Source organism: Octopus sinensis, linkage group LG3, assembly GCF_006345805.1.
Source record: "Octopus sinensis linkage group LG3, ASM634580v1, whole genome shotgun sequence".
Taxonomy (NCBI): domain Eukaryota; kingdom Metazoa; phylum Mollusca; class Cephalopoda; order Octopoda; family Octopodidae; genus Octopus; species Octopus sinensis.
Window position 1 is genome coordinate 11285760 of NC_042999.1, and position 17930 is coordinate 11303689.

Genomic DNA, 17930 nt, shown 5'->3' on the forward strand with positions numbered 1-17930 from the left:
ACCTTCCTTTCAGAAGTTAAACTGAAAGAGAAATATAATCCAATCACTGAAATGTTTCATTTCGACTATAAACAACTGAAATGAATAAAAGCAACAGCTAAAAATCCTTTCACAAAAACACATTAAGATTTTATAGGTTCCTCTATGTGATCACTTAACTTGCAAGAAATAGCAGTCAAATTTCCAACTACACTCAACCTTCATCATCATCATCGTTTGACATCTGTTCTCCATGCTAGCATGGGTTGGACGGTTCGACTGGGGTCTGAGAAGCCAGGAGGCTGCACCAGGCTCCAGTCTGATCTGGCAGTGTTTTTACAGCTGGATGCCCTTCCTAATGCCAACCACTCCATGAGTGTGGTGGGTGCTTTTTATGTGCCACTGGCACAGGTGCCAGAGGAGGCTGGCAAATGGCCATGATCGGTTGGTGCTTTTTACATGTCACCAACACGGACGCCAGTCAGGCGTTGCTGGCATGTTCCACGTTCAGATGGTGCTTTTTACACGTCACGGGCACAGGTGTCTTAACCACAATTTCCATTTGATTTTTAATAAGAAAATTGGATGTACTTTGAGATACACTATACTGGAATAAAAAAAGAAATTAGAGAGGATGGTCATGGCTAGAACGTCTTTGATCTTCTGCCTCTGACTAGAACCGACTTAGGACTTTACCACAACAATGTTTAGATTTGAATTTGAAGTAATTTTTGGATTCAGGCCCAAAATATTTTGAAGCAGATTCAACTACGAATAATGCTGACAGCAGTTGTTTGCTTGTTGTCAGAGGAAACCCCGTCTCATCAGATGGAATGTGTTCATAGCACACACGATTCATCACTGCAAGGAGACTTTAAGACACTGCAGTGTTTCACCCTCATTGAGTGTCTCATCAGTCAAAGCTATGCTGGATCAAGGAATCAAAACAACTGAATTTTGTTTTATATCAACCACATTATTTGTTGATGCATGTTGATGTTTGCTAAACAGATGATAATTCATGGGGCACACATGGAACAAAGAAAATTTAAGCATATAAAGTTAGCTTAAAATTTCATATGTCGCATGTATAAGAGGAGATGATCCAATAAAGACTGTCAGATAAACTTATAAAACATTAACTAAAATCTTTTTGAAGAGCACCTGTGCCAGTGGTACATAAGAAGCACCTTTTGAGTGTTGGGCCTCACAGAAGAAACGACAAATGACCGAGACCTTTGGCAATATGCTGCGCTTGAGAAGGAAGACCCCTGAAGCCAAGTGAAACCGTAGTTGTGGCAGATACTGGGGTCACGCAATTAGTACCCATGCTGGAGACATGTAAAAACACCCATGACACTCTTGGAGTGGTTGGCATTAGGAAGGGCATCCAGCCATAGAAACCATACCAAATCAGACAGGAGTCTGGTGCAGCCTTCCAGCCTTGCCAGCCCTGGTCAAACCTTCCAACTCATGCCAGCATGGACAATGAATGTTAAATGATGATGATGGTGGTGGTGATGAATAACATTTATTTTTACTAATATTTTTTCCCACAAATTCTTTAAACATTGATTTTTTCTTTTAACTGGATTAAGGTTAAACTGCAATTTCTTTTCCCCATTGCAATAAGAAAATACTTCAGCAGAAAAATAAAATCAAACTCTGATCTTTTTAAAATTTTAAACAGATTTTACAGAACTTAAAAGAAAACTTTCTCCTCAGTGTTTATCCCAATTTTTTAGACACCAGCTGGGATAGACTTCCATTTACCATATAAGGTAATATGGGGTAACTTGTACCATAGCCAAATATGGTCTGTGAGTGTGTGTTTGAGAGATGTAGATTAGACGGATTTGTCAAATTCTTGAACACTAATCAATGTAGACAAGATTCCATTTACCAGGGGCAAGCTGTGTCACATCGAGTCACTGCTTCACATCGAGTTACTGCGTCACATCGAGTCACTGCGTCACATCGAGTCACTGCGTCACATCGAGTCACTGCGTCACATCGAGTCACTGCGTCACATCGAGTCACTGCGTCACATCGAGTCACTGCGTCACATCGAGTCACTGCGTCACATCGAGTCACTGTGTCACATCGAGTCACTGTGTCACATCGAGTCACTGTGTCATATCGAGTCACTGTGAGTCCAATGTTCTAAGAATTCTCACTACCAAACCATTAGTTTGTCACCTGAAATGTTTAATAATAATTCTCAAAATTAATCTTGTCTTTTACTTTTAAATATACTAACCTGAGTACTGTCTTCGCCAATCCAGAAATGAACATCATGGAGGAGTTTATTTTCCTTTAAGTAACTCTGACAAAATAGAATTTAAGAGGAAAAAAAATCCAAAATTAAAAATCATTGAAACTTTATTGAAATTTTTAAGAAACAATGAAAACGAACTATTTTGACTGAAATATAATTAACAATATGTCTAGATTTCAATTACTATGGAGGCTGTAAAAATTATTAAAATGAAAAGGAAATCTACTGAAGATGATGTGTGGAGATATTTATTGTGGCTGAAATACTTCAACCAACTGTTCTGCTCATATATCAATAGTTAAATTATTAAGAAAGCAAAAATAATCTTTATAAAATAGAAAAAAAACCCCAAGAAACTGGTAAAAAATTCAACTGAAAACATGTGTAATAAAGAGAGAAGCTCGGAATTCCTATCTTCAAAGAATTTTGTTGTTAACCCTTTTGAGACTAAACGTACATTTGTTTCTGTGATACAAATGTTTTGTTTTAAAATTAGTATTTGACGACAGAAGAGATGCATGGGCGACATATTAGACATCTCCCAGTTTTAGCAGAGAATATTCAGGAAAACAAAGCTCTTGGCACACTAAACAATGTAATCTTAACTTAAAGGACGTCCAACTTTGCATAAAGGACATGAAGGGGGGATTTATAGACACATCTTATAATCCATTAAGTACGGCAATTAAATGAAAATCTTCCATCAAAACATGTTAATCTAGGCTCTAAATATCAGTTTAATGACAAATTCTTCATGATTTTCCAAATTAACTGAATGAGGAAAATGGTAACAAAAAAAGGTTAAACAAGAAAATCATTCATTTTATGCTGGAGATATGAAGAGAGATCTAAACATCAGAAACGAAATGGGTGGATAAGGTCATAGAGGTAGCAAGGGTGTGCAATAGAGTACTTAAACTCAGGCTAGTCTTGCAGAATAGTATAGCTACAATTATATCTGCCTACACCCCACAAGCGGGCCTACCAAATGAACAGAAGGATCACTTTTATGATATTCTTCTGTAGGATACCTCAAGGACGGGTGACAATGATCTCATCTTTGTGGCTGGAGATTTTAAACGGACATGTTGGACAGCAACCTGGTATCTTCCAAGGTGTACATGGGGGCCATGGAGTTGGTACCAGAAATGAAGAGGGAGTTCTGCAATGCAAATAAACTATTGATCTGCAACACCAACTTCAGGAAGCTGACCAGCCACCTGATAACCAATCAATCAGGTGATTCTGCTGGCCAGATTGATTTCATCCTCACCAGACAGCAGGATGCATGGTTGCTCTTAAATACAAAGACTCTTCCTGGGGAAGAATGCTCCTCCCCCCCACTCCTAGCAACGACTGGTCATTAGTGACTTTAGACTGAAGGCCAGAAGGATGCCAAAAAGCAGACCAATCTGGAAAAGAAGGACTTGGAAGCTTAAGAACCCTTCGCAGGGTCAGAGATGTAGGGATACCCTTACCGTGAAATTTGATGATAGGGAAGAGGAGCTACAGTCCTGTGACATAGAAGGCAGCTGGGAATTCCTGTGAGACAGCTTGCTGAGTGCCACAGACCAAATCTGTGGCTGGTGCAAAGTCCCTTCCAGACATAGGGTAGCATGGTGGTGGAACAATACTGTAGATAGGGCCACTAGAGTAAAGAAACAGGCCTGGAAGAGTGGAGGGTAGCAGGAGACTGTACCAGACAGCCAAAATGGAAGCTAGGGGATAGGTGTATCTAGCCAAGGGAGTAGCAGAAAAGAAGTTTGCCAATGTTCAGCAAGGTGAAGACCGAAGAACTGAAGTATTTCGGATTGCAAGACAGTGTGTGAGAGAAAACTGTAATGTCATAGGAGAGAAATGTGTCCACATGGATGATGGTGCCCTTGCATTTGATAATTCTGAAAAGAAAGAGGCTTGGAGATGCCATTATGAAAGACTGCCTGAGGTGAAGAACGAATGGGAGGAGGAGAGTCTGCAGAAGGTTGATCCAGTTGAGGGATCAACTACCCAAATCGACAGTACCCTGGTAGATAGAGCAATTAAGGATATGAAGACAGGGAAAGCACCTGGCCCATCAGGAACCACCACTGAGATGCTTAAAATATCAGGCGGTGAGGGTTATGGTTTTGTCACCCGCATCATAAATCAGGGAGTTCATGAAGGGGTCATAGCCAATGACTGGTGTAGCAGCACCATAGTCAACTGCTACAAGGGTGAAGGTGATGCTTTAGATAGAAATAACTACAGGGGTATCAAATTATTAGATCACGTGATGAAAGTCAGAGAGAGGGTCATAGCCCAACTAATTAGGGAGAGAGTCAGTTTAGATGAAATGCAGTTAGCCTAGATGAAATGTGTCAGGGAGAAGCACCACTGATGCTATATTCCTGGTAAGACAGCTGCAGGAGAAATACCTAGCCAAAGATAAACCTTTGTACCTGGCTTTTGCTGACATGGAGAAAGCCTTTGACAAGGTCCCCTGATCCCTTATCTGGTGGTCAATGAGGAAACTAGGGATAGATGAATGGTTAGTGAGAGCTGTGCAAGCCATGTACAGGGATGCTGTCAGTAAGGTGAGGGTTGGCAACGAGTACAGTGAAGAATTCCGAGTATGGGTAGGGGTTTCCTAAGGATCAGTCCCCAGGCCCTTCTTATTCATTATAGTCCTCCAGGCAATAACAGAGGAATTCAAGACAGGCGGCTCCTGGGAGCTCCTCTATGCCAATGACCTTGCTCTAATAGCTGAGTCACTGCTAGAACTAGAGACAAGGTTTAGAGTGTGGAAGTAAGGTCTAGAATCGAAGGCCTTTAGGGTTAACCAAGCAAAAACCAAAGTTTTAAGAAGTAGAAAGGCTGACAAATCACAAACCCCTTCAGGTAGATGGCCCTGCTCAATCTGTAGTAAAGGCGTGAGTAGAAACGCCATACGATGTACCCAGTGTAAGCTATGGGCACATAAAAGGTGCAACAATATCAAAGGAAGGTTAACGGGGAAGATAATTTTTGTGTGTGGCAGATGCACAGGGGCAATAAACACTGAAGATGTACAAACAGATTCCATCACATGCCAGGGGGAGAAACTAGAAGTAGTTGACAGCTTCTGTTACCTAGGTAACCAAGTCTGTAGTGGGAGTGGTTGCTCTGAGAGTGTAGCAGCTAGAATACGAATAGCCTGGGAAAAGTTTAGAAAGCTTCTACCTCTACTGGTGACAAAGGCCTCTTGCTCAGAGTGAAAGGGAGATTGTACGATGCATGTGTGCCAACTGCCATGCTACATGGCAGTGAAACATGGGCCGTGAATGCTGAGGACATGCATAGGCTTGAAAGAAATGAAGCCAGTATGCTCCACTGGATGGGTTTTGTCAGAGTGCCTACATGATGGAATGTGAGCACTCTGAGAGAAAAGTTGGACATAAGAAGCATCAGATGTGGTGTGCAAGAGAGACGACTGCACTGGTATGGTCAAGTGTTACATATGGATGGGGACAGCTGTGTGAGGAAGTGCCACTCCCTAACTGCGGAAGGAACCTGTGGAAGAGGTAGACCCAGGAAGAGATGGGATGAGGTGGTGAAGCATGACCTTCGAACATTGGGCCTCACAGAGGCAATGAGAGACTGAGACCTTATGAGATGTGCAGTGATTGAGAAGACCCAGCAACTAAAGTGAGATCGCAACCATGGCCAATGCCAGTGTTGCATGTCCGGCCCATTTAAAAGTACCCTTGATGCGTCGGATAACATGATATGCTTGAGAAGACCTGCTGAGTCAAGTAAAACCAAAATCGTAGCTGTGGCCAGTGCCTACTAACCATTCTGGTGGCATGTAAAATGCATCATCCTAACATGGTTGATGTCAGTGTTCCCTGACTGGCCCCCATGCCGGTGGCACGTAGAAAGCATCCACTACACTCTCACAGTGGTTGGCGTTAGGAAGGGCATCAAGTTGTAGAAACATTACCAGATCAGATTGGAGCCTAGTGTAGCCACTGGCTCTCCAGACTACAGTCAAACCGTCCAACCCATGCCAGCATGGAAAATGGATGTTAAACGATGATGATGATCAGAATGAAAACTCACGTAAGTAATAGTATTTTTAAGAAAGATTCATAGAATACAATTATTTCTGAAAAGGATGCATGGAGGATGAAGCAAAAGCAATCAGCCTCTGTAGGAGGCAGCTCAAGATGGCATTGGCTGGCAGGAAATAGTTGTGGCTCTCTGCTCTTTATGGACTCAGCAAAGAAAATATATTTGTCAAGAATACCAAAAAGCAGATTTAATTGGTGCCAAAACAGTTTGAGTTTATAAATGTTTCTGTTTAATCCTTTAGTTACCATATTTCTGCTGAAATTCCCCACCTTTGTTGCAACTGATTTGGAAAATAATGGAAAATTCAGTAAAATAATTTCGTTGTTTATGAAGTTGATATTCAGAGGAAATAATGAAATTTTGATGGTTTTAATTGAGATCTCTTTAAAATAGGGAATTTGTGTCTTAGAACCAAGGATAATCTCAGACAGGTTGGTATGAAAAGGTTAACTAAATATTATGACATTTGCTGGTTTGAGAAATTCCATTTGGCGATTATTCCATCTTAGATATAAACTTCTAGTTTATTGCATTAGAGAAATATTATCTGCACATGGATCTAATTCTGTGAGGTTAATTCATTAATCTTAATATTTTATACCAAAAATAGAGAAAGCTGAGGAGTAAATTAACTAAAAAAAACAAAACAAAAGGAAATGAAGAAAAAGCCGCATAACTTACATGTAAGACAATGTAGCTGTCTCCTCTGTAAAACTTGCCATAGTCTTTTTCAGGCCATTCCTTCACTTCGAATTTCTTCAAATAATAATAAATAAATAGAACAAACACAACACTTAAATAAGACATTGAATGACTTTTGGTTGAAAAACAAAAAAATATTTCGTCTCAAAAAAGAATAAAAACTGTGAGCATGGAGGGCAATTAGGCACTCGACCGATTTCATCACAAAACCTACATAATGGCAAATGTTAACAAATTACTTTTTTCCCCATTTGAAAGAAATACACTTAAAAACCACTAAAAAGTCGTATTTTGCACAGATTCCTTTCTTTTCTTTTGTTTTCTTTTCATATTCACTGGAGAGAAATAAAAGAATTGTAAATGTTGAGGATTTTTTTTATTTTAGATTCGGACATGGTCATATGATTAAGTAGTCCACTTCCCCAAACACATGGCTTCACGCTCGGTTGCACTGCACGCATGTTGAACAAGAGTCTGAGAAAAATTTAAGACCCTACAAATAATGTGAGTTCATGGCTGCTTCCTGCACCAGTTTCGCATAGCCCCAGCCCATCCAAAGTACCTTGGATTGCAGAACGACCTGCTGTGCTTACCTTGGATCGTAGGGTGACCTGCTGTGCTTGAGGAGACCTATTGAGTCAAGTACATCAACATCAAAAAATCAAATGGAAATTGTAGTTGTGATACCTGTGCTGGTGGAACGTAAAAAGCACCATCTGAACATGGCCAATGCCAGCCTCCCCTGGCACCTGTGCTGGTGGCACGTAACAAGTGTTAATTGCCACATTAATACTGGTTTCAAATGTTGGCACAAGGCCAGCAATTTCGGATGTGTGTGTGTGTGTAGGGGTGGGTGGGTGATGAATTGATTATATTATTCCCAGAGTCTGACTGGTCGTTATTTTGTCGACACTAAAGAGATGAAAGACAAAATCAACCTCAGCAGAATTTGAACTCAAAACAAAGACCAATGAAATTCCACTCAGCATTTTGCCCATCATGCTAACGAATTTGCCAATTTGCCACCTTATATAATAATAATAATAAAAATAAATGCCCTGATGCAGTTCCAGGCAGTGGCTCTCGTGGCTTCTGATCTTAACTGATTGGAAGTGTTATCATGTACATTGTTTTGTTTTGGTATAAAAGATGGGCTACAGCAAATATTCTGCTCAATACCACAGATTTGCTTGTCAGTTGTTTGACCTTCACCAGTTGAGCATGTCCCTCAGTGGCTGACGATATGTGCATCGATGAATTTTTGAAGGATGCAGTGTCCTGACATAACTGACCAAAGGACTTTATGCCATGCTTCAATGAATCTGTGGGTGAAAAGTGTTTCTCAAAGTCATGGACACTGCACGGTTTTTGTTTTTATTTATTTTATAAGAGTGTGATACCTGTGCCAGTGGCACGTAAAATGCACCAACCGATCGTGGCCGCTGCCAGACTCCCCTGGCACCTGTGCCGGTGGCACGTAAAAAGCACCCACTACACTCACGGAGTGGTTAGTGTTAGGAAGAGCATCCAGCTGTAGAAACACTGCCAGATCAGACTAAAGCCTGGTGCAGCCTTCTGGCTTCCCAGACCCCGATCGAACCATCCAACCCATGCTAGCATGGAGAACAGACGTTAAACGATGATGATGATGATGTTGAGTGTTTGACACTTTGAATTGAAAAAGGTGACCAAAGATGCTGTTGGAAAGGTAAGTCCTGGGGTCAATTTGTTCGACTAAAGATGGTGCTCCAGCATGGCCGCAGTCAAATGACTGAAACAAGTAAAAGAGTAGATTTCATGGGCTCCTGTCATGATGGTTGGTAGACATGGAAGCTTTAGAGTGTCGATGACCAGAGCAGCAAGACAGTCAAAGATATGGTCAAAGACTGGCAGGAAATATTTGGTTGCACATCTCTGGACAGCTTCAAGCTGATCAGTGGGTCTCACCATTTTTCCTATCTATGAATCCCTTTGATTCCCGTTTTATCCAAATGGAACCCCTTAGCCATTTGAGGTTTTAAAAAAATCTTATTTTTTTAATATTATTAGGAACTGGAGAAACAAATCTGTGAAAATATTTTGTGCATTGCAGAAGTGGCACCAGTTTATTGCAGATAAATTCTAAGAATGAAATCTTCAATGGACCCACACCCAAAGGGCCATATGGACCCCGGTTGAAAAAGAACTGCATCAGAACAATATTATTGACAAAATGGGGGTTTCAGGCTGGAGATGTAAACTATAAGTGTGGAGGTGCCACAGCCAAGCCATATTGTGGCACTCCATCAGTTACGATGACGAGGGTTCCAGTTGATCCGATCAACGGATCAGCCTGCTTGGGAAATTAACATGCAAGTGGCTGAGCAGTCCACAGACATGTGTACCCTTAACATAGTTCTTGGGGAGATTCAGCATGACACAGAGTGTGACAAGGCTGACCCCTTTGAAATACAAGTACAACAGAAACAGGAAGAAAGAATTAGAGAAAGTTGTGGTGAAAGAGTACAGCAGGGTTCGCTCCACCCCCTGCCGGAGCCTCATGGAGCTTTAATTGTTTTCACTTAATAAACACTCACAACACCCGGTCTGGGAATTGAAACTGCGATCCTACGACTGCAAGTCTGCTGCCCTAACCACTGGGCTGTTGCACCTCCACCAAACCATATAAAGGTTTAAATAAACAACTGCTACTGAGTGAATGACAAAAATCTTGTTGACTGATTCCAAGATAACTTTAACCGTTTGCATAAAGTTAGATATGTGGTTTGTGCAGCAGAACCCCTTGCTGAGAATATACTGCCCTTCCCTGAAGTGAAATTGAAACCTTATACCTCATATATGAATTAGCAATGAATTTATCAACAGACCAAAATACACAATAAAAATAAAATAACAATGTCTAAATAAAGTTTAAAAGCTGTCACCACAAAGAAAAGGTCCCTACCTCAATGCGCCAGACTTTTAAACCGGGTCCTTCCCCTGTGCCATGCCACATGGGTTCTTTGGAAGCTGCATCCTCTATTAAAGAAATAAAAATCCAATCACCATGGAAACAGAAAAAACTAATTTGTCACAAAGCTTACATTTTAACTTGAAGTTACCTGAACAATTGGAACCTAATCAAAGTATCATTTTAGTTAATTAGTTGTTCAAATTCCATTAATAGATCATGATCAATTACTATAGGCACAAATATGGCAGTGTGGTGGAGAAGCTTGCTTTCTAACTATGTGGTTCCAGGTTCAGTCCCACTACATGGCACATTGGGCACACACACAAGTGTGTGCGTGTGTCTTTGACATCATAAAATAGTCAAATGTGATCACAAGCAGTGTTGTTCATTTTCAATCTTCTGAGAAAAGATGATCAGCCATGATAAGAATAATCTGACTTGGAACCAAGTGATAATCGGTGAAAGGAAAGCAAATCTGGACAAAGAAAATCTGCTTCAACAAGTATTGTCCGAGCCATGCAAGAAAAGTGGGGAAAAAACAGGGCATCGACACAAAGTTTATTGAAGCAGATATTTTATGGTCAGATGGCGTCCGTGTTGGTGACACGTAAAAGCACCAATCGATCGTGGCCGTTTGCCAGCCTCCTCTGGCTCCTGTGCCAGTGGCATGTAAAAAGCACCCACTACACTCATGGAAGGGCATCCAGCTGTAGAAACACTGCCAGATCAGACTGGAGCCTGGTGCAGCCTCCTGGCTTCCCAGACTCCAGTCGAACCGTCCAACCCATGCTAGCATGGAAAACGGACGTTAAACGATGATGATGATGTCTTTCCTGTCACCTGAAGACATGTCAAGCTAAGTAAAACCGTGGTTGTTCTCGTATACAGGCATGTCCCCTGAATCCCTTTTCTGATGGGCATTCTTAATCTTGTGGGCACGTGGCTGCTGGTTCCATATAAAAAAGCACTGTGCCAGTGCCACGTAAATGCACCCAGTACACTTTGTAAAATGGTTGGCATTAGCAAGGGCATCCAGCTGTAGAAACCATGCCAAAACAGTCTGGGCCAGCTCCTGTCCAACCCATGCCAGCATGAAAAAAGGGTGTTAAACGAGGATCAGGATTCAATTATTATTAATAAATGTACAATCATTATAAACACTTTGATTATTATTAAATATTCTGTTGTATCTGGGGAGAGTCATTATTTTTGTGCCTTATTATGTAACACACTCACCGGTAAAATTTCCACGTTTTTTTCTTAACGAAAATTTTAGGACAATAAAAATAAGAAAAAAAGTGGAAATTATTACCAGTGAGGGTGTTACATAATAAGGCACAAAAACAAAATGACTCTCCCCAGACACAACAGAACGTGCTTCAATACACAAACTCCTATAAAGAATCTTGCAAACCAAATCCAAAAAAGGAATATTATTAAAAAAGAGATTTCATTTATTCTACCTCAGACAAAATATACCTACTTTTCACAGATCTGTCTAAATCGCTGCCAACAAGGGCCATGTTACTATCCTTCCAGTCATATTTCTTGGCTTTACGTAATCCTGAAATAAATAAATATTTAGAAAAATAAAATCAAAAAATAAAAGCTTAAAATAACACAAAGCACAACATTTTTACATCTATTTTTCCCTCTTTTACTTATTTCAGACTGCGACCATCCTGGAGCAGGGACTTAAAAAATTTTAATGAAATGAATCAACCCCCAGCATTTTATAAAACCTAGTACTCATTTTATCTGTCACATTTGTTGAATTGTTAAGTGATGGGGAAGTAAATAAACCAACACCAGTTGTAAGCAAAAACAAAGACACACAGAAAAGCTTCTTTCAGTTTCTGTCCATCAGATTCACACACAAGGCTCTGGTTGGCCCAACGCTGTAGTAGAAGACACTTGTCCAAGGTGCCATGAAGTGGGACTGAACCCAGAACCATGAGATTGGGGAGCAAGATCAACAGTGATTCTACTCTACTGAAATGTATTGAGAAGGCTGTCTGTTTAATGTTAGCTTTTTTTGTTTGTTTGCCTTTTTTTTAGATATAATTTGACCTTCACAGCAATCTGCCAGAATCGGTTTGCACGCCAGGCAAAATGCTGCTAAGCGTTTGGCCTGGTTTTAGATTCTGAGTTCAATTTTGCTTTTGTTCCTTGCTTGATTTTGCCTTTCATCCTTTTGGGACCAATGAAATAAATACCAGTTGAGTACTGGGGGCCAATGTAATCAACTAACAAAATTTCAGACCCTTTTACCTACAACTGAAAGGATATATAGCTTGACATAAAAACAAACATATATATATATATATATATATATATATATATATATATATATATATAACCACATGTGAATCATTGGCAGTTTTCTTCCTCTGTCTTCTCTTCTATCAAACTTTCCTCTGTTTCCGAAGAAGAGCATCTGCTTGAAACGTTAAACCATCTTTCTTTCTTTCCCCGAGCATCCGCTACTATTTTACATGTACCATGTCCTTGCGTTGTTGTTTTGCTGTTTGTTCTTTTGGGGATTTTATATATATATATATATATATATATATATATATATATATATATATATATACATATAAATTTAAATTGCAGGTGAGAAATTAGATATTGATTTAATTAACATCAATTTCACACCAGTGGTCTAGCATAATACAATTATATATATATATATATATTATATATATATATATATATATATATATATTGTTGAACTCAGAACATTATTTCTGTTTTTTTTCATTCTCTCTCCATTTTTTGCCTCTTAATCCTTTCTGTCGAAGAGGACCCCATCTGTAAAGGGTTTGGGTTTATTGAACTGGTCCTATACCTAGCTGGTATTAACTTTGAAAGCCACCTGCTGAGGACTCAATATATGCAATTGAAAAGAGCATTAAATTAAAATAGCCATCCATGTATCACACCCAATGCATTAACAACCATGTTGCTGTGGTTTTCATCCATCCCTTCATAAATATATGTTAATAATATATATTACAAAAACGAGATGTAAATTGTCCCATCATTAACAAAGCTCAGGAAGGCAGAAATGCATTTGGCATTCTTGTGAATTATTGCCAGGAGGATTTTCATCTTACCTTGGTATATATTATGTTTTTAACTCAATATGTTTATGAAGATGTTCTCCCTCAGATGAAAACCACATAACCATGCTTCTCAAAGGTGTATATATAGATGCAGGAGTGGCTGTGTGGTAAGTAGCTTGCTTAACAACCACATGGTTCCGGGTTCAGTCCCACTGTGTGGCACCTTGGGCAAGTGTTTTCTACTATAACCTCTGACCAAACAAAGCCTTGCGAGTGGATTTCATAGACAGAAACTGAAAGAAGCCTGTCGTATACATATATATGTGTGTGTGTCTGTGTTTGTCCCCTCAACATCGCTTGACAACCGATAGTGATGTGTTTATGTCCCTATAACTTAGCAGTTCGGCAAAAGAGACCGATAGAAAAAGTACTAGGCTTACAAAGAATAAGTCCTGGGGTCGATTTGCTTGACTAAAGGTGGTGCTCCAGCATGGTCGCAGTCAGATGACTGAAACAAGTAAAAGAGTATACATTGAATATGATATGTAGATGGTTATTTTAACCTGACAAGATTTTTATTGGGAACAGAGACAAAAAAAATAAAGAAAAAAAATATATACTGATTCTGCCAAAGGAGAGGGGAAGGTCTTCAATGGAATTACTATTTCACATTATTAATGGTTTTAGTATTTCCTGGAATGTTGTAACCTTAACAACTTTTTAATTTCCAGAAAAGTTACATGAAATTTCATTAAAATTCATCTTTGATTTCCCAAATAATCATCTGTAAACATCTGATCAACCTATGATGAAGGACCAAAAAAAGGGATTTAACATCTTTCTCAATAAAAATACAATCTAGAAAAAAAAGAAAGAAAACATTTCGTTTTTTTTTTTTTAGTTGCTTTTGCATGAAAGCTTCACCCTCAGCAATTGCTGGACATTACTGTCGCTCAAGTACAGTGGTCACCCAGTGCCCATGGTGTGTAAGTGCCCAAGATCACAACACTGTCCCTGGATGGGACACCAATCTGTGACAGGGATATTCATCTACAGCTAAGTGGACTTAGAAGATCACAACACACTGCCCGGTCTAGGAATTGAAACCAGGATTTTACAATCACAAGTACAACAGCCCAACCACTATGCCACACAGCTTCACTGACATGATGTTTGGCCTGTAAGAAATAGCTACCAAATGCCTCCTCAAGCTGTACTCTGTAATCCTAAAGGAAGTGCACATTGGATAATGTACCCCATGATGCACAATGCTCCTGGCTGGAAAAGCTTTCAGCATAGGTTTGTCTGCTCAAAGCTGACCTGAGTGAGAGAAGAAACAAAGACCTGCCACTCACCTGGACGGGAATTGAATGTTTTTGATGATTATGTTTTAAAGTTCGTTAAGTACAAGTACACATGAACCTATTTTGAAAGTGAGAAAGTGGATGGCAGTGATTTGAGGGTCTGACAAGGAACGGATAAATATTTGCAATGCACTGAAGCCTCTTCAGGACAGCAGCAACAGAAGATGAACAAACAATACATCTCACTCTCTCATCTGTCTGTGTGCGTGTGTTTTTTTCTCTCTCTTTCGTGTGTGTGTTCTCTCTCTCTCTCTCTCTCTCTCTCTCTCTCTCGTGTGTGTGTGTTTCTCTCTCTCTCTTTTGTGTGTGTTTTCTCTCTCTCTCTGTGTGTGTGTGTTTTCTCTCTCTCTCTCTCTCTCTCTCTCTCTCTCTCTCTCTCTCTCTCGTGTGTGTGTTTTCTCTCTCTCTCTCTCGTGTGTGTGTTTTCTCTCTCTCTCTCTTCGTGTGTGTGTGTGTGTGTGTGTTTTCTCTCTCTCTCATGTGTGTGCGTGTGTGTGTATTTTCTCTCTCTCTCTCATGTGTGTGTGTGTGTGTGTATTTTCTCTCTCTCTTTCTCGTGTGTGTGTGTGTTTTTTTCTCTCTCTCTCTCTGATGTGTGTGTGTGTGTAAAATTGAGTGGACAAATGAAAGAAAGCAGCACCCAATACATTTGGTACAAGTTAAATATATTCTTAAAAAACAGATGTCTTCTCCTGAAATCTGAGGAGATGGGGCCATTTCTATGTCCCCATGAAACTAAGGCATATAGAGCCGACTCAAACTGGTATTAAATTATTCTATGCAAGATTAAGAACCTTGCTTCCCAACTATTTGGTCTGACATTCAATCCCACTGCACGGCACCTTGGATTCTTGGACAAATGTCTTCTACTACGGAATTGGTCTGATTAAAAAAAGCCTTGCAAGTGGATTTGGCAGATGGAAACTGGAAGAAGCCCATCCTGAGTGTGTGTGTGTTTACATTGGTATATCTGTGAGACTCATTCAGCTCGAGGCAGTGATGTTGCTTCCAGCCTCCCGATCTACAATTCATCTCCTGGCTTTGTGTCTGAAGACTTGTGAAATAAAACATCCTTTCCTTTGGAGGAGGGTTAGTGACAGGAAGTGCACCCAGCTCTAAAACAATACTTCAGTCATACATTTGGCTGACTCATTTTCGAAAAAAGACACAAAAAATAACTTAGAAAAAAAAAGACACAAAAATTCACAAAAAAAAAAAAACTATATATCTCCATAGAAACAAAATATAAAAGCATAAAATAACTGAGGATTTTTAAATGGGACAATTGAAAAAAAAAAAAAGATCCACCCACAGCTAAAATCACATGACTAATCCACTTCGAGGCACAACAGGATTGTCATTGAGTTGGTATGGCTTCTTGGCAAGTAACAATAGAAAGAAGAAGAAGAAGAAAAGGCAAGACAATAAATGCTACAAAATATGTTGGTGTTTTCTGGTATTTATTTATAAAAAAAAAAATATTGCCAAATAAGGAAATGTTGAATTATTTTATAAAAATGTAAGATTCCTAGCTTGAAAAATAAGCAACTTGTCAAACAGGTTTTGACATTAGGTGACAGAAATATCAACGAAAGACTTCACGTCTTTTATTGTAGATTTTTAGACAAAAGGGAGAATTTTTTATGGTATTTACCCTCGAGGTTGACTTTGACAGCATAGATTTCTGCTTAAAAATATTCTAACCGTAACCACCCAGACTTTAATGGATCTATTCAGATGGTAGGGTGTAATTTAGCTACTATTCTTAGCTGGTCGAGTGTTCATAGACAACACCTACATGACACTGAAAGTAAGAAAGCAAATCTGTTTTTCCAAGTTTAAAATATAAAAGTTTATGTCAGAATAACAGCAACAAATGATTGCTATATTTGATGGCAAATGAGAGGCAATCTTTATTTTTTACCAAAACAATATCTCACCATCACCAGGTCCCATATGCAAAACGGGGCCTCGTTTAACCCTTTTGCATTCAGTTTACTCTGTCAAATCTAATGCTTATTTATTTCCATTATTTTGAACTGATCGTTCATTATCTTGTAGCTTCAAGAGTTTGGTGATGTGATTATTTTTACAGTGACATTGAAGGGTAGGTATGAGAGGCTAAATCAGGCCAGTTTGAACATAAAACAGGGAAAATATTTGGGCCACATATAGCTAAAGGGTTAATGCATTGCAATCCCTTTTTCGGCCATGCATCTAATGCAGGCACAGACACACCCAGATCAATTCCTCCTTATCTTATACAAATATTGATTGATTTCGTATTAGTTTTACCAAAAGGTTATTCATCTCTTACACATTCTGCTACCTGATAGTCTTGTGGAAGCACATGGCCTAGTGGTCAGAGAAGCGGTCTCGCGGTCGAGGGATCGCAGGTTCGAATCTCAGACCAGGCAATATGTGTGTTTATGAGCGAAACACCTAAGCTCCACGCGGCTCCGGCAGAAGGTAATGGCGAACTTCTGCTGACTCTTTCGCCACAACTTTCTCTCACTCTTTCCTCCTGCATCTTGCAGCTCACCTGCGACAGACCGGCGTCCCGTCCAGGTGGGGAACCTATACGCCAAGAAACCGGGAAACCGGCCCTTATGAGCCAGGCATGACTCGAGAAGGAACAAACAACAAACCTGATAGTCTTCCCACCACCACCAAACACTTCATTTCCATTCTTATCTCTTTGTAATTCCTTCTATCAACAATGGTCAATTATAAGAAATACTTCAAACAAATGGAAACTGAGATTTTTTTTATCCTAATTTTCTTTATGACTGCAACTGGCTTTCATCTTTTACATGTTCCAGTCATTGGACTACAGCCATGAACAAATCAACCCCAGAACTTATTTCTTCCCCTAGTCTGGTACATATTCTGTCTCTTTGGCTGAACTGCTAAGTTAAAGGGATTAAACAAACCAACACCAGTTGTCAAACAGTAAGTCAAAATATAGACCTAAACATACGTATGCCTACATCATCATCATCGTTTAACATCTGCTTTCCATGCTGGCATGGGTTGGACAGTTTGACTGAGGACTGGTGAGCTAGAAGGCTGCACCAGGCTCCAATGTGATCAGGCAAGGTTTCTACAGTTGGATGTCCTTCCTAACACCAACCACTCCGTGAGTGTAGTGGGCTCTTTTTATGTGCCACTGGCACGGGAGCTAGTCAGGTGGTAGTGGCATTGACCACACTTGAATGGTGCTTTTCATGTGCCACTGGCAGAGGGGCCAGTCAGATGGCACTGGCATTATATAAATAGATATGTGACAGGCTTCCACCAAGTTTCCACCTATTATATTCACTTACAAGGTACTGGTCAGCTTAGAGCTATAAAAAAACACTTGCCCAAGGGGTCACACAGTGATATTGAACCCAAACCACCTGGCTGCAAAACAAGCCTACACAGCCATGCCTGTGACCAGCCCCCACTCTCCTTGCTAGTTTAGGTTCAATATGGTCACCAGGTGTCAAAACCTC

General features: G+C 39.9%; 1 protein-coding gene across 1 annotated transcript in view; it reads right to left on the reverse strand.

The window, feature by feature from the left end:
* Window positions 1-17930, reverse strand: part of LOC115209888 (gelsolin-like protein 2) — a 67896-nt gene that overhangs the window by 14698 nt on the left and 35268 nt on the right. The window contains exons 2-5 of the mRNA XM_029778471.2: window positions 11485-11565; window positions 9993-10066; window positions 7028-7102; window positions 2240-2305 (exon numbers count right to left, since the gene is read on the reverse strand). Coding sequence (XP_029634331.1) covers window positions 2240-2305; window positions 7028-7102; window positions 9993-10066; window positions 11485-11565 — 296 coding nt within the window. The remainder of the gene's footprint in view (window positions 1-2239; window positions 2306-7027; window positions 7103-9992; window positions 10067-11484; window positions 11566-17930) is intronic.